General features: G+C 45.4%; 1 protein-coding gene across 1 annotated transcript in view; it reads right to left on the bottom strand.

The window, feature by feature from the left end:
- Positions 1-382: 382 nt before the first annotated feature.
- The window catches only part of LOC119436302 (ubiquitin carboxyl-terminal hydrolase 20-like), a 91639-nt gene continuing 66506 nt past the window's right edge, over positions 383-25515 (bottom strand). Inside the window, 6 exon segments of the mRNA XM_049656845.1 lie at positions 383-514; positions 5086-5208; positions 5350-5430; positions 18161-18266; positions 22978-23004; positions 23006-23087. Of these exon segments, the coding sequence (XP_049512802.1) occupies positions 465-514; positions 5086-5208; positions 5350-5430; positions 18161-18266; positions 22978-23004; positions 23006-23087 (469 nt within the window). The 3' untranslated portion in view covers positions 383-464.

The raw sequence follows: 25515 nt of genomic DNA on the forward strand, positions 1-25515 counted from the left end.
CAGCAACGCAACACCATAGCCACTGAGCAACCACAACGGGTAAGTGTCCTGGAAGCATGACAATTCTAAGCTACCTGAACACTGCACAGACTACATATGTGGCAGTCCCAGCATGCTCCAGTTAAGAGCAGAGAAGAGAGATTTTGTCACAAGTCTCAATCTTATCTTTAACCAATCAATCACTTCAGTTAATCAGGAAACTGTTTGGTCTCCACCATCAGCACCGACACTGTCACACAGGATTTATCGAGCTGTACACCTCCCACTTCAACTAAGAACATGAGTTTGCCATGAACAGGTGGTCATTCAGTTCCAATAATATCACACTAAATTAAAAGGAATAGGAGAAAGAGGGGAGGGAAAGAAAATTCAGGCACACTCATTGCTATGTGCTGAGGAATCTGCGGTGTAGATTTATTGTGGACATCTATGTACAAGAAAAATGCGCTGCCAAGGGTTGCTGCCTACAAGGACTCTTCGGGAGTTTCCTCATTGCTTGTCTGCTTGGCCGCACCTAGGAGAGAAGATCACAGTTATGCTAATTCCATCTACGCAACTGGGGAATAATGAGAATTATTACTGGCAGCTACACTTCACAGGAAACCATGCAGTGGTACACATTAATTTAAAAAGTTTCATTTGAAAAATGGTGGCAGTGTTGGTTCCATCGCTATAAGAATAATTTATCTGTAAGCAGCCTACATGTCTAAGCAATGCAGCATTGAAGGCGGCACTGCTTTCATGAAATTCTATAATTTATTAAGGCATACCTAGTATAATAGATCTGGACTCTAATGCATCTAAACGTGAACACATTCTTACTTGTTTCAGACTAGAATAAAAATGTGTGACCAAGACAATTTCTTAGCTTGATAATTACATAAAAGTACAAAAATGTAATGATGCAGACAATATACAAAGAAGCAATGGCCACATCTGCCCATGCCGACTGCCAAGCACATGAATAACAAGGATGAATTACCTCTACGAGGAAGAGGTACCAAGTTATGAGGAGTGGATGTGGCCGGTATAGAGGGCCATCACGTGGCCCTGCAGTCTCTTGCTTTTGCAATGAAATCAGAGCTCTCTCATCAGTTGCAGCTTCTGCACCTCATAGCATACCTTCCCTTTCCAAGACACTTTCTTCCCTTTCCTTCAATCGATACTTATGCAAGGTGCAAAGTATAATCAAAACCACTTTCTTTTATGCTTAAACCATGTCTCTCCAACAACTAAGCAAGGGAAGTCCAACCGCCAGTGTTTCCATGCCCTTAATGCTTAAGGGAGAGAACCCAAACAAACAATCTATAATAGTGCACTCTATCTGCTATTAGCTGCTAAAATTCTAAACAAATTTTTCTGGTGCAGGTCTCATTCCAGAAGAGATCACATGTTTGAGAGAAAATGTACACTGCAGTCGACCCACTGACAGCACACATGACAGCGAACCAGCTGGTAAAGAAAGGTACTGCACAGAAAATAGTTTTGATGTACATCCTCACTGCTAAGAATGTGCGTCCAGTCGTACCCAAGCAAGTGTTCACCATGAGACGCTGCAAACTTGAGAAGTGGTATAATGCAGAACCATACTACTTTGAATCCCACAAAGGTGTCCCCCTCCTCAAATTTAGTTGCATCATGAACTGAGATTTCTGTGCATGATTAGCAAGGACGGATGGACCTATGAGCATGCCCTTTGGAACGGGGCGGTGGGTTGCGCCACCAAGCTCGTTATTATATTGCCTAATGTCCTACCTGTGATAAAAAAACACATGAATTCCCATTACCAAACTTTCTGAACCCCCATTGGGTATTTTGTTTTTGTAGGCCTCCGTTGTTAATCATTTCCATACTTTTCTTCCACCAATCTTCCAATCACCTCTTACTGATTCATAAAAAGTGCCCCCAATGGCATTGTAAACCCAAAGACTCGGAACTCCTTCGTATGGCTTTCTTGTTCTTTTGTACTCTCTGCGTTTTGTATGCCTGGCTGATAGCGTCCCCTAACTTTGGGTCCTCTATATCTTAAACTCCTTAATAACATAACTGATGCTTAAGTTCAACTTTTAGTTTAAAAACGGATCAACGTTTAGAAAGCACAGAAAAAGATGACTTCTAAAGGGGTACTGAACCACCGCTCGGCTATAGTGAAAAACCACTTTCTGTGGATAGCATACGTTGCTGTGAACATCTCAGCCAAACTTTGCAGGCATGCGTGGCACGTGGAGCTCACAAGCAGAGCACAAAGTCAGCATTTTATCTCAAACACTCTCTTCTTACCAGAAGCCTTCGCCTCAATCTTGTCAGGCTGCCATATTTCGTCATACAGCAGATTCCCATACATGGCTGCTATTGGCCAATAGCTGACAACAATCAAGAAGGGTGTTTGGATCAGTGCGCTTCTTCCTACTGTTACTGTGTATATGTGTTGATGCAGTTTAATAAATAGGCTGAAGTAAGCAAAGATGTGCGTTTCGAATTTCCATCAGTACGTCCTTCCGGAAGTATGACTATCGTACTATTGCCGACTTCATCTATGAACGCTTGGTCACGCCCACCTGCGTGGGAATGAAACTTTGGCCACAGTGCTTATCAGTGTGGTAGCCGTTGTGTCTCAACTAGCCTCGAACCACGTGAAACTTAAGGTCAGACGAGACGTACGCTTGCCAGTGCACGCCCAACTCCTGGCTGTGTTAAATAGCAGGGTTCGTACAGGTTTCTAAGGCAAAAATTCAAGGATATTCCAAGACTTTCCAGGACCTGTCACAGGTTTTTCAAGGACTCAAAGCGGCATCCAAAGTAGGATTTCTTTACTCTAACATTTCCAAAAGTGACTAGTTTTATGCACTTACAATAAATAAATGTATACCACAATTATAATAATGTCTAGCCTTGATAACTTCTCAATATTACAACACAAAATTAACGCTTACAACAGCAGCTGAGATTTCTCCGGTATAGGCTGGGTAAAGTTCACCAAAAATACTCAAAATATTCAGCATAGGGTTATTGCACTAAAATAAAAAGAAATAAATGTATATCCCAATGATGTTAATAATGTCTAGCCTTGATCACTTTCCAAGTTCATTCACAACAATACCAAAAAAAAAAAGAAGTTCACAAAACACAATGAATGCTCCCAACAGCTACTCTTACTTCTCCAGTAATAACTGGGCAAGTTTACCGAACATTTCCAAACCATTCGGTGTAGTCTTGCTACACATCCATTATATTGTAGGAAATAGATGTATATTGCAATTTTGTAAAACATGCCTTGTCTTCATTTCTCAATTCCGCAGTACTAAAAGTTAACACAACGAACACTCACAACAGCTGCTCTGGCTTCGGCAGCATTAGCTGGGTTGGTTCATCTACGGCCGCTGGATAAAAAAAAGGTGTGGCCTGCCGCGTGCATTGAAAACGGCGTGATCCGCCGCGGCGCCACACGTCGGGGGGCTGTTGTCTAGCATCGGCATAGCAAATCCGTCAGGAACACGCTTGGAACGCCGTCGCGCGTGCAAGCCGACGCGTTCCATCACCGATGGCTAGCGCCGTTCGGCCCAGCCAAGTGGCCGACAATGCAACTACGGCTGTCACATTCACTCCCATTGCAACGTGCCCGACGCGGCAGGCCGCACCTTTTTTTTTTATCCAGCGGCCGTGGTTCATCAAACATTACCAAAACATTCAGCATACCATATTTTCCAGTGTATAAGACGCGTTTTTCTTTAATTTTTCGTCGGTGCGTCTTATAGAACGGTGCGACCTATGTACGTTTTTTTCCCCGGAAAAACAGCCGTCAAAATCGGATCCGACGTTATGGCCACGCGAAGCGCGCTGGTTGACTTAATTGCTATGGGTTCTGTGCGCGCTATTGAGGTGCCGGGTTCTCGTGATCAAGTTCCCGAACGCCGTGCGAGAAGGATGGAGCAGCAACACAAGCGGCGGCTAGCCGACCGTGAGTCGATTGACCCGAAGTCGTCGCATCTGCAGATCGCTGTCAAGACAAGGCGCGCGCCTCTGTGCAAACTACGCAGTTGCTGCGAGAGTACAGGCAGACCCCCCCCCCCCCTCTCTCTCCCGGGCTGCCTTCCCAATTTCTCCCTTGTGTGCGATACGGCTCGCCGTCGCAGGCTTTCACTCGCACATACAGCATACAGCGCGGGGGGACGATGTTATCGCCCTTGGACTTTATACGGAACATCACGGTAACCACGACGGCAGAAATGCGCCTGGAGTGGAAATATATGGCACCCATACGCTTGCGTCTGACCCGTGTTCACGGAGTAAAACGTCACTGTAATGTTTTTAAATCGCTTCCCGAAAGAACATGTGCGTCTTATACACTGGTGCGACTTGTATACTGTTTTTTTCGGGAAAAACTGCCGTTTTGAGGGGGGTGCGTCTTATACAAAGGTGCGACTTATAGAACGGAAAATGCAGTAATGTTATTGCACTTATATTATCATAAATAATATAACAAACCTCCACCCAAAGGCACTGAGCACCAGTGGTAAAGTTGCTCCACTATAGCTCTCAAGCTTCACTAGCTTCACCTCGCGCACAAGAGTGAAAGTGGGACAAGGCAGACCGACAGGCGAGGAGTGAAACGAACGATAGGGTGAGGAAAGCAGTGTAAGCACTGCCAACCAAGCCAGCCCCGAAGCGCGAGACGAGTCTCTCGCTCCGTTTGCGGTTTGACGCGGTGAAGCCTTTTATTTTTTTCCGCGGAGTTCTACAAAGCTCAACCATGTATGCTCACACCGGCGTATTGTTTCAGAAATGGGGAGTTTGACGCCGATCTACCACAGAAAGGAGGTTGCAATGTCGATATCGGAGTGCATTGTTCAAGAAATTCAAGGATTTTCAAGGAAGGAAAAAAATTCCAGGACTTTCAAGGGCTTTGAAAACGCACTTTTCAATTTCAAGGGTTTTCAAGAGTTTCAAGGACCTGTACGCACTCCGAATAGTGTATTTTAACGTCAAATGCATTTCTTGACCTCGATTAAAAAGTGTTTCAGAGCCCCTTTCAGAGATAGAGACCCCTCCCCCCTGGTACTACATACAATATAGCATTTGCCTCACCTGGCGGAGCCGGCTGACTAGGAGGGTTTGCAGTGCGTGTGTGCAAGACAACCTGCGGTCCCCCTCCGTAGCTGCCCTGCAGGAACTGCCACATGGCCTCCGAGAGGGAGCCATAGTCACTCCCTAGGGATGCGCACAAAGGTTGGTTGAAGCGAAATTGGCTAAAAGCACTTCCTAAAAGCATCAGGTTTTGGTCACTCTGGCAGGTATTGCATTACAGTGTGTTAGCATTCTGCCAAAAGGAAGGCACATAAAAGATCTTACCAGGTCGCAAGCTCTGCTGTAGGGAGCCTGAACCTCTGGGAGCAGCACAGATGCACCAGTTGTCTATGGGACCAGGAGCCTCTGCAAAAACAGTGTCCACATTTCATTTGGAGTTGTTGGGCTAGCACTGTACTTGGAGAGAAGGACATCCCTTGTATTCCGATACCGTACAGTAAAACCTCGATAATTCAAACTCGGTTAATTCGAAATTTCGGTTAATTTGAAGAGCCCGCACGGCTCTATCTGGATAATTTGTAGTTTTTCGCTGCCAGCAATGTGCGACTCTTAGGTTAGGGCGCTTCGTACAGTTGACGACCGATTTTCCGGACGTCGCAGGGACCTAAAAATAGTCCGAAAAGCTCGTTCGACCAAAAAATTATTATTCTGATTAGTGCGGCTTAAAAAAAATCTCTAATAATGCCCTGCCTTATACTACGCTTGGAGGGGATCAGACTTGCTTGGATTTGCGCAAGAGTGACGTCTCCGGGTACAGTCAACACAAGCGTCACCGCATTGGTGATCTCCTGCAACGGAGTTTGCTATGGAGATCGAAGAAATGAGCTTCGCACCACTTGGCTCTCGCGAAGGCTCAGGAGGTGGCGCAGAGCACCGAGACATGTCTCCGAGACATCTGCTCAGTGTACACACCACGTTCAAAATAGTAACCAAAACTTTAGAGAAAAAAAAATGACAGATCCCACATTAAATGAGTATGACGATAATGCTGACCGCAAAAATAAAATAGAAAAGTGCCGTCCTCTGGAGCGTTTTGTCAGCCAAGAAAGAGCGGGCATTGCCTTCGAGACTGGAGAATGGCGCGCACTCTCTATTGATAGCGTCCGCCTCCCAATCTTGCAGCTGCCGCCTTTCCCAACTGCTTTATCGGATAAACGGTCTAATAATGGAGGCTATAGAGCGGGCCACTGGAAGCGAAGTCAGCAGAAAATCAACATGGCGGCCTCCAAGATCAGATAGCGTGGCTAGGAATGAGCGATTTAGTCCGGAAAATAGCACTCTGGGGCCTCAATTCGTCTGAAAAAGCGTTTGCAAAAATGCATTAGCTCAATGGGAACCTTGACAGTGGATTTTTGAAGTCAGGAATATGCAGCAAGTCCGAATTTTCGGAGTCAAGCGTGCGAGCGCCCGCTTTAGCGGTGGTTATCAATTCTGTGAACATCGTCCACAGCTTTGTTGAGTGCAGCGGGGGTGATATATATATGCTACGTGTTGTGAGCCAGCTGGAGAACATGGCACTTGGGGCGGTGCACTAGCGCGCCAAGTAATCCCGCATTACTTCAAGTAATCTTTCTCGGACATGAAAAATAAACGTGATTTCTTTTTGTGGCAAGTTCTTGCTTGTTTTTTTTTTATTTCAGTTAATTCGAATTTTCGTGGTCTGGCGGCCTTCTAATTATCGAGGTTTTACTGAAGTTGTGAATGAATTATTAGAAGTTTATGAGAGAGGGGGCTAAAAAATTGCACCGAACCTATACCTTTTACAGAAGGTACAGTAGGTCTTAAAAAGGATGCAAGTGAACGTAGATCATGACTTTTGCTTAGGGCACTTCTTGGACTGTCCAACATGCTGCCCGTGCTATATCTTATTAAATATAGGTACAGCATAAAAGCACTGAAAAGTTAATTAGTACTGTAGTTCCCAAATTGGGTCAGCATGCAGTGAATGCGCTTTGCAGAAGATCCAGATAGCCAGCTGGCAGTGGAGAGGGTTTGCCAATTCATTAAGTTGGTTTAACTCTTTAGCCAGTTTCTGATGAAGTAGCTAGATATAAATTTCCTCCAAGGACTTGCAAAAGGTTTGCAAAAAGAGGATCACTTTATAAGTGGGGTTTAAAGCAGCCAAGACCTATCAAGAAAAGTATGGAATGAGTTGTGTTAACCCTTCGAGGGTCCATTTTTTTTTCGCCATATGCGACTACCCAGGGTAATTTTTTATTGTAGATTTAAATTCTTCAGACGAACTATTTTGAAAACAATTTACCGTAATTTTTTTAGGGTGACCGTAAAGTGAGAAAAGAAATGTTTTGCAGTTGGAATATATGTAGTGTTCATTCATGAGTAACAACAACAATATGAAATAAACAAGAATGGAAAATTTCATGCATTGTTATACACATAGTTCAAAGGCTTAGAAAAATGTGCATACGAGAATATTTCGCAAGTCTCAAATGTTCCTGCTCTTACACTTATATTTCTTCAGCACTGTGGTAGTCCTTGAAGCATGGCTCCACACAGAGCGCTTTGTTGCAGTCAACGCACATGTACCTTGTGTCCTTGTGACGTTTTTGCCGCCGAGTGGCATTGGCGCAGACGTGGCATCTCCTCTGGGTACTGCTTCCCTGAGCTGTGGTGTGAGCAACTTCTGAATGAAGTGTTGTACTGTCAGCTTCAGAGGATTTTCTCCAGTTGGCCTTCCCCGTTTGCTTTTCTCAGAGTGATGTTCTTCAATGAGTTGGCTCACTATTAGCCGTTTGAACTCGGCATATTTTGTTGTCGAGCCGGTGTTCTCACGAAAGAGAACAAATGCGTTGAGCAGCAATATGTCGAGCAAGCAAGAAAAAATAAAAAATTCCGATTCCACTTCATTATCTTTTTAATACTTTCAGAAAAGCTCAGTTGCATGTCAACATGCATTTCGGCTTCTTTTCACCCGTCCTCCAGTCCACCTTCTCCGTTTTGGCAAGCTCCGCTTCATGCATTGTCGACAGCACGTGCATATCTCTTCTATCATGCCACTTCAGGGCCAGCATGGTGTTTCATATGAAAGCTACCAATTTCCCCTTGTTGAAGCTTCCTTGCGAACTTCGGAAGCCCCTCCTATTCGTTCGCACCGTTCCACAAGCACTTGTCTGCCTGCTGTGGAGGAACTCGAATGGTGCTGGGCTGGTATACCAATTATCAATGAACAGGGAATGTCCCCTGCCGAGAAAGTCTCCAAGCAGCTCCACCACAACAGAGCCTGTAAATCCTAGCTCTTTCGATATGGTCACAGCTATAGTAGCTCCGGTGTGCATGATAAACCGGAAGATGTAGCCTGTGTTGACGTCGCAAAGCACAAACAGCTTTACAGCAAACCGATGCCTCTTAGAAGAAATATACTGTCAAAAAGCAAGGCATCCTCTCCAAGGCATCAGAGACTCGTCTATGCACAAGTCTTGAAAAGGAGCAAAAAGTGCGGCAAATATTTCTTGTATTGTTTCCATCACTGGTCTGATTGCCCTTAGGCGGACTTTTCCATCTGTGATCGAACTGATGTGCAGCACTCGCATCAATAGACAAATGCGGTTGGTGGAAAAGACTGACCGGAAAAACAGAATTTCCAACATGGTATCTTTAGACCAGTATTCCCTGAGAGTATTTTTCTGCACCAGGCCCATCAATAGCAAAACAGCTAGAAAGCAGTAAAGTTCTGCGACGTCCATCTCCTCCTGCCACGACCCGAGTTGTGACTTTCGGGGCAGACTACGCACATGAACCTTTTGTTTTGCGTGCTTGTTTGTGTCTTCTTTTGTGTCTGGGGCCAATGTAGAGTTGGACACTTGTCCAGAATGTGTGGCGCCAAATGCAAACAAGGAGTGAGAAAAGTCACCTTTGACCCAGTCAGCATCGACATGCCGCGCACGCTTTGTTGCTCCTTCGTTAGATTCTGAGTCCAAGCTGGTAAGTAACTCCTAACGGGCTCACATCCAATTAATCTGGTTCCGACCTGGCACTTGGGCAGTAGTCCGCATCGGAGGAATTGCCGCTCGACTCATTTGCTGCAGAGCAGCCGGCGCGCACGTCCATAGCGTAATCGAACTGCATAGGTGAGCGCACTCAAGAAAACTGTATGGTTGCGCGCCCGCCAGAAAAGCAAAACGTGTGGCAAACTTCTGCTAATCCTTCATCTCATTGCCAACCAGAGGCAATTAGTTTTAGCGAGTCTCCAAAAAAGGAAACACATGCAAGGCGGCATCCTTCGTATGCGCACCCCTGTGAGCGATAAACGATCGAAGTAACAGGCGCTCACCCTTTAAGCGATTAGTAATGAGATAGCCATCAGTTTTGCGAGCGCAAGAAGCCAAAACCGCCCGCGGAACAAAACCCGAAACTAATCGCTGCGCTCCCACGCCAATGCGTGAGCAGTAGTAGACGCGTGGGAGCAAACAAACCATACAACAAAAACCGAAAGAGAGAGGGGCGAGAAAAAAATTCCCTGTATTCCCGCATAGTGGCAGCACATGCCAGGCAAGAAAAAGTTTTTTAAACGCGCTTTTTAAACGTACAAATGGTGCCGTAAAGATACGGCATTGGCCATTCTGGACTTGTTCGCGGCACCGTATATTTACGTCATTGACCCTGAAAGGGTTAAAGAGGGTGAATTAATGAATATTTTCTCATAAAATTTTCTTGAACGCACCCCATAAAATGGAGTTACTATCGCCAGTCAAATGCCGCTCCTGCCATGCTACCTTTCCCTCCTTTTAACGTATTATAGCATTATAAGGGTACTTCACGGACTTTCTAGGGGGCTCTCAATCTCTCTTGTTCGGTCTGTGTGTGTGTGTCTGTTTTCCCGCCTACCTGGATCACTGGGTAGTTCGTGGTCGAATTGGTAGCACACCGAGCTGCTGTGCTGAGGGAACAAGGTTCGAAACCAACTGTCGGACCAACTTGGGTCAGTGAGTATGTGGCAATGTGTACATATGTGCCTGTCTGGGTAGGTACTGCGCGGGACTGGGCAGGTACCGCTGTTCGAAGAAACACATTGAAGCCAACTTGGAGCACTGGGTATGTGCCACTCGGTGTGTGCTGCTCTTCAATGACCATCTTTGATGCCAATTTGGGTAACAAGGTACCGTATTTATTCGAATCTAGGCCAACAGCTTTTTTCAAATAATCATATACGAAACTCTAGGGTCGGCTTAGATTCGAGGATTTTAAAAAACTCGCCAGTTTTTAACTGAAATTGAAAAATATGGTGCACAGTTAGCGCCATCTAGAAAAGTCAGTGGCTACTGGCGCGGCCAGCCACTGCTGGCCGCGCCAGTAGCCAACTGAAGTACACGAGGGACGTCGCCATTTTGACCTGTGTCATATCGGTATCGTGTAACATCGGCGTGCGGCGGGGTGTTATCGTAATGGCACCAAACAGGCGATGCCACTCTTATGCCGCTTTCTAACGAATACCGTATTTACTTGAATCTAACGCACACTTTGAACACGACCCTACATCTGCGTTACCATATAGCCGTCGGCATTTCAAAATGGCCGCCTCGCACGTGCGTCGAGTCTAGCTACTTTCTAGCCTAGCTACCGTAGCTTCCTCCGTGTGCTGCAGTACACGTGCTTAGGTAAAAGTCTACCGTCCATCTTCACGTTCTCTGCGTCTGCTCTATCAGCATGAAGTACCGAGTTCATCATGATGCCGCATTTAAAAGGAAAGTGATCATGTGTGCGGAGACATACGGAAATCGGGCCGCATCACGGGCGTTCGGAGAATCCGAAACTTGCGGTTGGGACGGCACAAACAGAAGGAGAGGATTTTCACCAGCAAAGCAATGTCGAACGGTTTCAGTGGACCGAAGATCTGCGACGATCGACTTCGGCGATATGATCGCCTTAGCCCTATCTTGAAAGCAACCTGCGACGGGGAAAGTCCGCGGCGCGCCATGTTTTCGCTGCTTATAGGTCGCATTGAAGCGAGAGGCATGTTAGCACAAAGGTCAATTCGCTCGCTGCACTTCTTCGCTCGAGCGTTTTGACAGTTCATTTTCGCGGTCAACGAGCGAGATGAGTTCATGTTTGCTCGTGCGCGCGACACCGCGCTTGTTAATTTATTGAATGTTTGCAAGTTTATACGGCCGATAAAACTGCTATCCTTACTTCGTATAGCGGTCTACTAATTTGCTATCGCATTCGATGAAACTGCGACTTTTTTTTTATTCAACGCAACTTCAGTGCAGCGGGAGGAAATCGTTTTTCCAAATGACAGAAAGTTGTATTTCTGTTTGAAAGCATGAGGTGCACGGTACTGTCGGCCTAGATTCGAGTAAATACGGAACTAGCCACTGGGATTGTGCCATTTTACAATGTTGAAAAAGATCCCTTAAATTTCTTAGATGCTGAGTGGAATCGAACCCACGTCACAAGGGTTTCTCAAGGACAACAAATTGACGCTTTAGCAGGCTGCGCCACAATACACTGGGTATGTGCCGCTTTTCAATGAATGTTTTTCATGCCAATGCTTTAGTGAACTGCACCATGAATGCACTGGGTATGTGCCACTCCTCAATGAACCTCTCACCAACTTGGGTCACCGAGTATGTGCCACTGAGTGTGCGGCAAGCAAGGGAACAATTCTCAGCGTTCGCAGGCAATGACGTGCCATGATTTTCGTCTCGGAGGCCACGCGCGGACTTCTCGGCAGTGCCTCTAGATGGTGCAACATGTTCAAAAATAAGCGCAAAAGAGGAGCGCGGTTGCCATATGATGCGTTTCTCAGCGTTCGCACCCACCGGCGTGCCATGCATGCATTTCAGAGGCCGCGTGCAGGCTCTGTGGCAGCAGCACTAGATGGTGCCCAGTATTCTTTGGGAAGCGTGAAAAAGGAATCCCACTGCAGTACCCGCATCCTACATAACTCGTTTTGACGGTGGCAATACGTTGATTTGGCATTGATTCAATGCCAAACGGACTACCGTTGACAGTCATCGTGAGATGAGTGCTGCCACATTTTTTGTTTTTCCTGTCGCACTTGGAAGCTGTGCCGATATGGAGCAAGTAGTCTAAAGTAGTCAACAAACTGCATTTGAACAATGACGTTTACGAGTGGAACACCAATGAGGGCCAGGCTGTTCTTGTTTCCCGGCGCAGGGATAAATGATGTTCCTCCTTCGTTTTCTAAGGCTCAGGTTCATCTACCAGCTTACCCGTAAAATTGCATTGTCGCACTGACAAAAAATTTTCCTTTTTATACACCAATGCTAGAAGTGTTGTCGCTAATGGTATTGCACTCTCATCGCTCATCGATTCATCCCAGGCGTCTTTAGTGTTACTTACCGAGACCTGGCTTAACGACACCATTCACGATAACAGCATCTTTACGAGTGAATCCACTTTCAAGTTTTTTCGATGTGATAGACAACAGCGTAGAGGGGGCGGTGTGCTCATCGCGATAAAGGAAGAATTCATTGCCGCACCCATCATTATCGATTCTTTTCTTGAATGTACTTGGATTTCCTTGAAGGGTACTGCATTTAGTGTGATCATTGGCGTTTTTTACCGCCCACCCGACATGTCTGGCGCGTTTTCCGATGAGTATCATCGGGTGCTGAGCGAGGTGTTCGCGCTTTTTCCGAGGTCAGTAATTATAATTTTTGGCGACTTCAATTTTCCGAATATCAATTGGTCATCACTCTCGGTATCGGCCACGGATGCGGCCGCACATTCTTTTCTGAGCACTTGTCTTGACTTTTCATTAACCCAACTTATCAGTCAGCCAACACGATCCACTGAAACTTCTGCCAATATACTAGACCTAGTTTTAACTAACAATCCTGATATATTTTCTGACATAACTCATGAAGAAGGCATCGCAGATCATGATGTTATAACTGGATGCATTAACTTTTGTGTGAGCAAAAGAACAATTACCAAAAAGAAAATACAGTAAAAGCTCGATGATACGATCACGGCTAATACGAATTTCCGGATGATACGAATTTTTATGTGGTCCCGGCCGAGCCCCATTACTTTGCAACATGCTAGAGAACGGTTGTTACGAATCGATTTTCAGCCTGCGTCGGTTGATATGAATAAACGCCGCCCCACCGACGGCCGCGAAAGAGAACAGCGCGCAGTCACGCGCTTTCTCTCCTCTTTTGGTGCGGAGGCGCGGCGCCGGACAGCGCGGACTCCGCGACTGGGCGCGAAGAGTTTGAAGCGGTGGCGCTTCAAGAAATAAATGCTTTTTACGTACATGTGCCTGAGTGAGTTCACCTCTGACTCTTTAATTTAGCTACAGTCGAATCTCGTTAATTCGAACACGCTTACTTCGAACATACCGCGTACCGACAATACTCTTAGCAGCGCACCAAATAACGCGGCGGCGCCTCCGACCGGCATTGCTCCGACACCGCATAGAGCAAAAGCTCAGGAGAGACCCCTCAATGCCGCGCGTGAAGGAACGGAAAAAAAAAAAAAAAAGAACCCGCGGCGGAAATTTGCCCCTCTCTCAAATTGCAAGGTCGCCGTTTCTGCATCGCGCCGGAACAAGCGTGTACGTGCCGACTAGAGTGTTCTAGACAACCGTATTCTAGCACACACTAGTGCCGACGTCTCAGCCACCCACGCGGATAAAATGGCAGTGAACCCTTCTTTTTTTCTAGTCACATGTTGACCTTGCACGCTACGGCAGCAGGGCAGAGGGAAGCAGCGGCGGAGGCACAGTCGGGCCAACGAAGCTGCCACGCCCGCGAACGCTCGCTTCCCGATAACGGCAGAAAACGAAACTTCAGGGGGCGGCTAAAATAAGCTGGCGCCAGCACGGTGGCGGCGCACGGAGATGTGCGCACGGAGTCGAAGGTGAGAGAGCTACGAGCGAGTTGAGAGGGAGGGCGAGGGGAGCCACCGAAGCGGCGGAGTTGACGCGGCCATATCCGCTTCCCTGCCGCCCTCCTCCCTCACCTTCGACGGTCTCCGCGAGCACCCGTGTGCCGGCGCCGCCCGCTCGCTCCCTGAAGCTTTGTTTTCTGTCGTTTCTGTCGTTATCGGGAAGCGACCGTTAGCCGGCGTGGGCAGTTTCGTGGCCCGCGCTTGCTATGCGCTTGCGCGCCGCGATATTTCACGACTCGCACCGTTCGTGCATCGTGCTATGGTGCACGAATACTTCAAAAATACGTCCTTTTAATTCGAACAAATTTTCGGGCCCCTTCGAGTTCGAATTATCGAGATTCGACAGCAGTTTTAATTGTGTTTCGATGATACGAATTTCGGATAATACGAATATTTTCGTGACCCCGTGAGATTCGTATCATCGAGCTTTTACTGTAAGATGTTACGGTGTAAGCCAATTTCGACGCAATTAACAATGAATTAACAACATTTTCAGATCAATTTCTGCATGATTTCCATAGCACGCTCCATTGAACAGAACTGGGCCCTCTTTAAAGCCAACCTCAGTTCTCTCATTGACACGTTCATTCCTATGTTAGCCATTTCCTGCAAAAATAGCTCTCCTTGGTTTACCAACAAGCTTCGGCGGCTTAATAACAAAAAGAAGAGACTGTACAGGCAGGCAAAACTGACTGGTCTCGCGAGTGCCCATGTGAAACACAAAGCGTGCGAAAAGGCTTATAAGGCATTGCTAAAATCTACTCGCCATAACTTTTTTTCTCATGATTTACCATCCATGCTAAAAAATAATACTCGTCGCTTTTGGCGTGTTGTAAATCCTGTAACTCGCACTGACATCAGTCTTACTGATTCTCATGGAGTTCCTATCCCCGATTCAGACTGTGCTCAACTTCTTAATGATACATTTGTAACAATTTTCACTCATGAAAACGTTAACTCATTGCCAACTTTAAAGGCGTTAGTAGGAATCACAATGCACGAGATAGTCATCAGTGAGTCTGGTGTTTTAGCTCTACTAAGCAATCTTAAAACGTCATCTAGTGCCGACCATCTAGGCTTCAATAATAAATTTTTAAAGAATACATCGCATAGTATTTGTCCTATGTTAACCGCTCTATTTTCCCAGTCACTATCAACAGGCTGTATTTCTAATGACTGGCGCATAGCTAAAATAATACCAATTTTCAAATCAGGTGATCGTGCTTGTCCGCTCAATTATCGTCCCATCTCCTTAACCAGTACTATTTGTAAATTACTCGAACATATAATACACACTCAAGTCATCAACTTCCTTGAAGACCATAACATTATTTTCAAGTATCAGCACGGTTTTCGCAAGGGCTACTCATGCGAAACCCAACTAGCCGGATTTATTAACGACATACATGCACTGATAGACGCTGGGTTTCAAGTTGACGCAATATTTTTAGATTTTTCCAAGGCATTTGATCGTGTTCCACACCATAGGTTGTTACTTAAACTTTCACAGCTTAACATTCACCCTACTATACTTGCATGGATCACCGATTTTCTCTCATCTAGAACTCAGTTTACATCAGTTAACAATTCTAACTCATCTCATGCTGATGTTACGTCTGGAGTTCCACAAGGCAGCGTACTTGGACCTTTACTCTTTCTAATCTATATTAATGATTTACCCAGTTGCGTGTTATCCAAAATCAGACTATTTGCAGATGATTGTGTACTTTATCGATGCGTAACAAGTAACACTGATAATCACTTACTACAAACTGACCTGGAGGCAATAAGTGCATGGTGCTCTAATTGGTTAATGCCATTAAATGTTTCCAAAACTAAACTCCAGTCTTTCACCAATAGGCCACGAATTCCAACCACCTACTCTCTTGACAACAACGCTGTGGAACTCGCCACAACTTACAAGTACCTTGGCATCAATCTTCAGTCAAACTTATCATGGAATAATCATATTAATCTTACCCTTGCCTCTTCTAACCGTACTCTCGGACTTATTAAACATAACTTAAAAGAAGCCCCAATGCATGTTAAAAAACTAGCGTACACAACATTAATCCGTCCTAAACTAGAATACGCGTCTGCCATTTGGGATCCCGAACAAACTTATATCATCAGTAACATCGAAGCCTTGTAAAACCGTGCTGCGCGTTTCATTTTTTCAGATTATTCACGTAACACCAGCGTCCACCTCATTAAAGAATAAAGCTGAGTTGGACACCTTAGCACTTCGCCGTAAAATTTCTCGCCTATCACTTTTCCATAAGCTTTATCATCATCCATCACTTCATGATGATTTCTTTCAGTCACCACAAGTTATCTTTCCACGTCGTGACCATCAATACAAAGTCAAACGCATTAACTGCCAGTCATTCCATTATGCATATTCATTCTTACCGCGCACAATAACTGAGTGGAACGCCTTACCATCAGACATTGCCACGGAACCTGACTTGACTAAGTTTCAAGATTTAATTCGCTCACGACTTGTCAACTAATATTATTATTATCTTGGGACTTTTACAGTGTTTTCGATGTTTGTTGCTGTTTTGCTTTTTATTGCAGTTGCCTTATGTTCTCCTAATATGTACTAATGTTTTCTCTGAAATAATTTTGTTATATTGTCTTGTTCTTTAATACGATGTATAATCTATGACCCCCCCCCCCATGTAATACCCTTATAATGAGGGCCTTTGGGGGTATCTTGAATAAAAAAAAAATCCCTGCAGAGGTCTGCCCATCATTGCAGTGAGCTCCGGGATTGGCGTTGAACCTTAAAATCGACCTACCATGCCTGCCCAATCTAGAGGCCATAGTATCAGCTCTGTGGTATTTTTCTCCAGTATCAGATGGCCTAAACAGTCATATATGATTTGTCTGCTGTTGGTCCTGCTGGAAGCCGCCCTTTGTCATGATGTCTAAAGAAATATGGTCAGTAACTGCTGTGCTTACTGGTGCATTGCAATAAGCACAGAGTGTGGCAAGAATAGATGACTTTAGGAAGTGGCGCATGCCCTCAAGTGGCCGCCGGTATGGCATTATGGGAATGGCACCCCCGCCAGAGCATGGTATAAGGCATTTCGTGCAGAGAAGGCAGAAGGCATTTTATGGGCATTGAAAGCGCTACGGGAGCTCGGGCTGGCTTGCATCACCATGCCCACACGCCTGGAGCTACGTCACCCACAGACTAATCTGAGAATGCAGTTGTCCTGAGTGCTTCGAAGGCGAGAGAACTCGTCGCGGCATCCCGCTGCAGATGCAGTATCTAGCTACACAGCACATGGCCTCCAAAACGGAAACTGACCCTCAAAGTTCTCCTAATGCCCTTAGCGCTGTCTCATTTACTAAAGTAGTCTATTTCAAGCTAAAGAGAGGGTAGGTGGTCCTTTGAGTGCAATTGTAAGTGCTCCACTGTGGGTACTGGCATAAAATTTGCTCAGGTCTAACTACGCTGTTTACTTAAAAAAAAAGAAGAAAATGTTCCAGAGCAAAAAAAGCTGAACTTTTCTCAGGAGTCACAGTATTTCTGTGCTGCAAAGCGCCTTCAATCTACATCTGGCACATAATGTCGTCAACTTTGCCAAGAAAAAAAATGAGAGCCCCGGCGCCCAGAGAGGGGAGACATTTTTTTTGTATTTGCAATAGTACTGTATGCAAAAAAAAAAAAAAAAGTAGCGATACACCAAGAACAAACATTGCATGAATGAAATTTATTGAAAGGCTTTATATAAAATTTGGTACACATTTAGCAGGAGAACAAACAATGTATGTTCATTCCACTCATCTGGCCCAAACTAGTTGTTCCAGCTAGCTAGCAGTCGGTGGCCACTGAGAAGACGTATCAGAGAGAAGCAGAAGTGCTTGGGCTCATAGGAGAAAGCTTAGAAGAAAAAAATGAAAGTGAAAGGATGGAACGCTCAATCTCATAACTTTGGATAACACGACAGTTTGATGACAGTGAACATTTTAAGGAATTTTGAATAAATGGACTTTTGACAATTTAGTTGTCTGCTATGTATAAATACTCGACAACGCTTGCAGTGCATGTGCCAATTTAGGGAAAACTGGCAAGTGGTGTGCCGGTGTGCAACCTTATTGGCATGAGGTACAGAAACATTTAATAGGTGCAAAACATACAAGCTGCCTCTTGTACACCACAACGAACTGCAAGTAAAGCACCCACCTGTATCCTTGCGTCGCACAAAGGCTTCCCACTGCTTAAACCAGGCCATGCTGACTGCATAGACCATACCGGGGCTGTCCTGGTTTTGTTGAAATTCTCGGTTCAGCTGCAACACAAGAAAACTAAAGTTGGTAATAGTATACGAACATTACAATGCCTAATACAGCTTCAACAGTAGAGCATAAATGGCATCAATTTTCTCGAGCAAATAACTCCCTCCCATCACAGGGAAATTCACTAGAATGTCCAAGTAATCCTTTGTGTTCTGTTATGAAAGATCTAGTGCATAATTTACAATTAAAAATGAAGCAGTTTTTGGAAACAAATGCAGACATAGTGAGACAAAGGAAGAAAACAAACAACATGAGTAACGCTGACAACTAAAGGGGTTAGTCAACTACCCATTATTTGGACACCAATTATTCGGACATGCTTGATTATTCTGACAGCCTCGCAGCCCCACCACTAGCCCTATAGACTTTATAAAAATGAACAAAATTTCTGACAGCTTACAGCACGTCGTGCAATAATTCGACTCCGAATGCACGATCGTGTGCTAATTTGGCCACTGAGTCAAGCAGTAAATAGTAATACAGCCGACTTCCATTAATTAGATCCTGACGGGACCGACGAAACTAGTTGAATTATCTGGCAGGTCGAATTAACCAAAAGGCAGAAAAAACGCCGAAACACGCCGTTGATTCACTTGGCAGTATTTGCCTGTAAAGTTAGCTCCGCCACAGTACAGCCATGTTATGCGATGAAGCATACCAATCAGGGAAAGGTGCCACTTACGGGACATCACACCTTAATTTTGCACACACACATGCACAGTCTCCGGTCACAGTACGAGCACCGAGACGCCTACGAAGTTTACTGGCAGGCCTTCCGAGTTTTAGATAGATCTTCACCCTCTTGTTGGCTTTTAACTCTTTCCGTACCGCGCCCATTGGGCATGGTTAGCCCTCTATCGATGGTCTGAAACGCCGCTTTCGAGACCTTCCACACTGCTCATGGACATACAGCGCTATCGGACGTGAAGGAGGAGAACTATATTTTAGTTTTCTAAGCAGTTCGCTTTTTTCCTGCCAAGCAGTGATAACGGCATGCACGCTTCGGGAGATCGCAAATATCACGATTCCGCTGCCACTGATCTTATCGATACATCGAGTAGCAGCGAGTCAGAGGACGCTGACTTTTCATCGGACTTTGCGTCTGAAAGAGGCGACGACGCAAACCAGCTCGGAACATCGGCGGCTGCAGCCCGGCACGCCCAACTGTAGTGCTTGCAGTTAAATTTTTACAGCGGAATACCTGTTCAATGAAAAATTTCGATTTTTTGGAGATAGTGCCAAATACATTTTGCATATATCATAATTTTCGTAACTATTTTTTTAGTAGTACAAGCGTGTCTTTACAAACTTCGTTCAATTTTATCGCACAATCTTGATTTTACCAATTTATATATTTTTTATGACATACATCTCGTTAATAAAACAATGCGTGAAAACTGCATTCATTTTGGTTTCTCTTTATGTATTATATTAAATATTGCGTGCAGTAGTTCCCTCAGAAAAAAAAAAAACATCTTCCGTAACATACAAAAACACCTATTTTCCGCATAGTAGGGAAAGAGTTAACGTACCCTCACCTATTGGAGTTTTTGTACCTTACTGCTTTCCTTTTCACTGGCTTTCCCAAAACACAGATGGCTTTTCTCCGCTTGTCGGTGCATGGTGCGCGTGCGCCCGTATAATTAAGAAACGCGTACTACCGTAAAATTCCGAGCAAGCACCCAAACCCGTGCAAGAGCCCCCCCCTAACTTCACTGCTAATTTCAAATTTCCGCGCAGTTCCGGGAAAGCGACCCCCCTCCTCCCGCTCCGCACAAACACTGGCCTGCCATATCCAGTCCACGAAAATGTTGGCAAATTTTGCAAATCGCACCGGTGCGCACCGGGGTGCCCCGATGAGCCATTTCATCGAATCACTCGGGCGCCCCATTGGGCACACGTGCGCATCGGGGCGAACTGCGGCTGGCGGTCTGTAGTTCACGAACCACCGGCCGACGGCGAGATCTGCCTCTCGCACGGCAGAGGATTTCCCTGCGGCACAGCGACGTGACCACTCGGCGACAGAGGAGTGGTCGCGGCTACGCTCTGGCGTCGCCGGCAGCTTCACCGCTGCTAATCACTCGCCACCGATATAGTCGCTAGGCCTTTTCCAGTTCACTTCGAATCTGTAGCAGACCGCCGGCGCTTCAGAACGAACCGCCGACGCTCCCAAGTAGCAATGTTTTGTTACCGTCGTTGCCGCTTTACCCTCTCCTCGCAATAATTTCACACGATGAAGAAAACATGCTAATATTTGCGGTGCCACCAGCTGCGATGCGAGCATGGCCGAGCCGCGGTTCGCTGTTCGCCGTCGGTAGCCATGCACTGCAGCTCAGCTTGGCTTGTATCGGAACTCTCATTAGTGCTAAACATTTCACAGTGGACATGGTTTTTAATAAAGTGAACATTACGCGTCACTTTACTCTAGTGGACATAATTTTGCCTGGAATAGAAGCTGCATAACCAATGTTTGTGTCGCCGGTCACGGCGACGCGTCGGTGCAGCGTCGATGCGACTTCTTTTGGTGGTTTTGAGAGTGATAAACACCACTAACAAATCTTTGGCTTAATAAAGTTCATGTTGAATAAAATTTTAATGCCATTCCCACTGCGCTTTTTTTTGGCGGGAAAGTTTTGTCGTTGCCATCTTGAATTTTAGTGCCGTTCCGGGATAGCGACCCCCCTAACTTTGCCGGTAATTTCAACTTGCTTGAGGGGGGGGGGGGGGGTGCGCTTGCTCGGAATTTTACGGTAGGTCGCGTTAACGGTCTCATATACAAGACCGTTAACGCAACCTAGTGTTTGAGCCCTCATTTCGCCCGCTTGGCGGGCAAAACGAGGGCTCAAATCGCCACAGCGATGTCAGAAACAGCTCTGAATGGCTGCCAGCGTGCTTATTAGGCGTCTCGGTGCTAGTACTGTGACCGGAGACGGCGCGTGTGCGCCTGTATAATTACGAAACACGTACGATGTCCCGTGACAGTGCCATCTTTCCATTCTTGGTATGCTTCACTGCATAACACGGCTGTATTGTGGCAAAGCATACCAGTCAAGTATGAATTATTCGGCGAAGGCAAATTTTCAGATCGAAATAATGGTAGTTTGGGCCCATAGAAATGTATGGGAGCCGGCTGGGACCTTCGGTCGGGATCGAATTAACCAGAGTCGAATTAACGGAAGTCCACTGTATTTTCGTTTTGAGACATCACTGGCATGGTTGCCTGCCATGTCACCAGTGGTCCGCGGAAGTGAAATTAGCGAAGCCTACTCGATCTAGTAGTAGCTGATGAGAATCCGGTGCATGCATTGACTGTATTTGCATCTATCTGTAGTGACAGCATGAAATGGTTGAGATAGAGGCCGTGGTTTGTATAGTGATGCTTTCCGCTCGATTCTATCCCACTCCAATCCACTGTTCATGGCCGGCTGATCCCATTGATAACGTGCACGGAACGTTTCTCTGACCACTGACGAAGTGCAAAAAGCGTGAAAAGGAACAGCATAAAAGGCATTGATAAAAAATTGCAGCCACGAAATTTCTAGACCAAGGGCAAGCGTATGTGTGCGCAGCAACACACGCTGACAAACTTGGGCTGTATTCTTGGACGATCAATTTCAAAAGATACTGTCATTTTCTGTGTGACTAGCTGCAGATGGGCTGACGCATTTCCACACTGTGCAAAGAGTGATGTTGTTCCTAGATGCCGATGAGACTTGCGCTAGTCATGTGAAATTCAAGGTGACAATCCCAGAATACGACACACCACACCTTTTTTGGCCACTTGAGGAATAAAGCCACTTATTTTTGGCCAAATTCGGAAGTTCACACTCCTGATTATTCGGACATCTTGGCAATCCCCATAGTCCGTATTGTTGGTCGGTGACTGTATTTCAATAAAGAACAACAAATACATAGAAGGGTATGTGACAGAGGGGAGCCTCTACAGAGAACATTCTGATAATTTTAATAAGGTACATGATGGCTGGTTCAGGCTTCATTGCAAGTCTTGTAGTTGTGGACCTTCTTTCAAGTGTAGAAAATGTGAAAAAGGACTACGACAAGCTACCATGGAAAATTATTAAAACCAATATCATTTTGAGACTAGGGTCAAATTGTAGGAGCCCCACTACACTGTTTACGAGTGATAAATGGTTGCAATTTCTTTGAATGTGATGCAATCATACATGTCATGTGTCTTTGCTGATGTGTATAAATAGCTGTTTTCAGTAAAGAAAATGCTGTTGGAAGTTAGAAGTCTGTCTCCAGTATTATTCTTCCCACATACCAGTGCTACAATTATCCTCACTGAAATGGTATATCAACAAGCCAAAGTGCTCATGGCTATGCATATTTGTATATGCATGGTTCATTAAACCTTTGCAGTTCAGCACTCTGTCCAAGTCTTTTTGTAAAGTGATTTTTACATCCCCTTTTTAAATGTTTAGCACAAAACTATATAACCCACTGACATAGCACCGAGATTCCGAATCACACTGCTTTGAAATAGAGACATCTATCGCTTTTTCAACGTAATTACAATCAATGCCAGAGGTCTAATTTGTTTTGAACTATGCAGGACAAGTTTTAAAGAACACATTCAAACATTTAGTTTTTAAATACAAGTACTATTTGGATCCACCTGTAAAAGCAATTAGCTGCTCAGAAAACCAGACATGTTCTTTCCCTGCAAGGAGCCCTGCTTACTGTGATGAAGGTGTCCAGCTCAGCTTTAGCGCCTCCTCTCTAGAGCTTCCCGCTCACTCGCGCATGTGGGACAGGTGTAGAGATGGGTGCAGGCAGGACCTCCTCCGAATCTGCATTAATAAAAAGGCACATGACTCATGCACAGGCGAAAATGGAAAACCTTCTCTCAGTGTTCTGTGTAATGATAAAATTATTCAGATTCCATGCAGCGTTAACCAAGCTTAACCAATCCTTAACCAAGGTGCCACAGAATGCATGACACAGAAACCCACCAGGAGGAGCTTGCCAAGCTATAACTAAAGTCTTTGAATGCCGTCGGAGAAAATTAAGAAATTCGCAGTTTTTCCTTACCAATTTGAACACAGGTCCTTTCAGGTGTGACAACACAACAGTTCCTAAATCACAGCCAACATGGTTCAACTTTGGTTATATCAAAGGCAAAGCATTCATCTCGAATGCTTTTATTGAACACAGTCATTGAATAGTTGAAACATAGCAACTTGGTTATTTTCCTCATTAACTGCCACTGTAAAAGAATCAGGACATAGTTCAGTGGTGTGTTGAGCACACGTGTAAAGGCTCTTGAAATACTTTTAATGGCAAGAAGTTCGACACGTGCAGGTGTCCCCAAGACGAATTTAGGAATGACTATGCTATACACCTAAAACATGTTCACAAAACAATGTCCACAAAAATGTGCACAATGTAAATGTAAATGCAAAAGCCCTTTTAACAGTGAAGGCCGCGATGCTGTTGACAAGAATACTCATTAGAAGTTTCAAAATCAGCTTGCTCCTTTTTTCTTTGCTACCTAAGGTTGAGGCCAATTTCACCCCTCAAGGGTTGGTGTTTTTACTCAATTCTAAAGCACCACTGAATCCAATGCACACCAGATTTTCAGAGCAGAAAGAGAAAAATACTCGATTATTATGTGCCCCCAATTTTTCTGTCAGAAAAAAAATGCTGCGATTTTAACACATACCCTTTGACTTGTGAAAGAGTGATGAATTTCTGCACGAGAATCACGGGTGCTGGAATCGGTCAGGTGTTTTTCCTGCTGGCATGCATGTTACTGGGTTGGTGACACCTTCTACTGAAGCGGCGGAAACGTTTAATGCTACAGCTTTCTTAGCCTACTCAACCCGGTTTTTAATCATGAGCGAGTTTGGCTGCAAAGTGTCCTTTGCCACGAGGCCTAAAAGGTGGTGATGCAAGTCCTCATGATGCTCAATTTTAGGTGCCATCAGATGCGACGTGATCGTGTACACCATGAATGGCTATAATAAAAGCAGCAGAAGGGGAGCCGTGGCAGTTTTAGAAAGTTGGTAATGACAGAAAACAGAAAAAACACAAAAGGGGCTGTGGCAAAGCCATAATTGTAAAAGAGAGGCAGAAAGGAGTGACATGTCTACTTCTAAGCCATGCTACTATTTTCCAGACTGCTACAACAGAGTTAGAAGAATGGAAGCTACATAATACAGCAGCTGAATGCCACTGGTATGCCATAAAACCAGGCGCTAATGGGAACATCAGCTCCAGCAAAATGTGAAGACAAATGCCAGCATGGCAGGAGTATGAATCAACTTGGTCAACAGAAATAATTAAAATGTGAAACAGATCACGCATGCAAATCATTGAAAATTTAAACCCACGTGGGATATGCATGATTGTTTTAGACATGAATTCGCAACATATGCGTGTCAGAATTCATCTGCCAAGCATTTTTAAGTGGTGTGGAGGCCATTTATTAAATGCGGGTTTGCCACAGCTGGTCTACACTGACAGGTGGCAAGTTGGGTGGTGAGTAATCAATTACCACTCCTAACTACAGTTAAACCTGGATATAACGAAATTGACAAATTCCCGAAAAACTTTATTATAAAGAGCATTTTGTTATATGTAGGTTCGGCACGAAAATTCGAAAAAGAAATGCTTACCGTATTTACTCGATTCTTACTGCTTACCGATGGTGTCGTAGCGTTGTATAAAGGGCCGTTTATAGTCCGACGTAATGCGAGCGTGCGCGTATGCTACGTCACATTGGCGAAAACGACCCCCTATATAGTCGAGCGCACCGGCGCAACCAATGTAACCGGCAGCTTCTGACGCGCCCCGACGGGCCCGGCGCTGAATTGGCTCCCGACCCACTCGCATTGGTCGTGCTAGAGTCGCGCCAACTGCGCTGACGCACAATGCCATTTCGCGCGAAGAAATAAAGGAGCGCACGCTGCTTCACCGACAGTCGCAGACAGCCGTTCAAAGCGGCGTGCGGGCTTGGGATCGTTCTGCGCATCGCGCGAATGAGTCAGGAGCCAATTCGGTGCCGGGCCCGTCGGGGCGGGTTGGAAGCCGCCGGTTACATTGGCTGCGCCTGTGCGCTCGACTATAGAGGAGGTCATTTTCGCCAACGTTGCGTAGCGTGCGCTCGCATTACGGCAGACTATAAACTAAAGTCCCTATATAGGAAAAGTACCGCCATCCTTTGATCAACGCCACTTCTCTCTCTCTCTCTTGTATTTCCGATTGGACGATGATAGC

Source organism: Dermacentor silvarum, chromosome 1 (genome assembly GCF_013339745.2).
Source record: "Dermacentor silvarum isolate Dsil-2018 chromosome 1, BIME_Dsil_1.4, whole genome shotgun sequence".
NCBI classification, from domain to species: Eukaryota; Metazoa; Arthropoda; class Arachnida; order Ixodida; family Ixodidae; genus Dermacentor; species Dermacentor silvarum.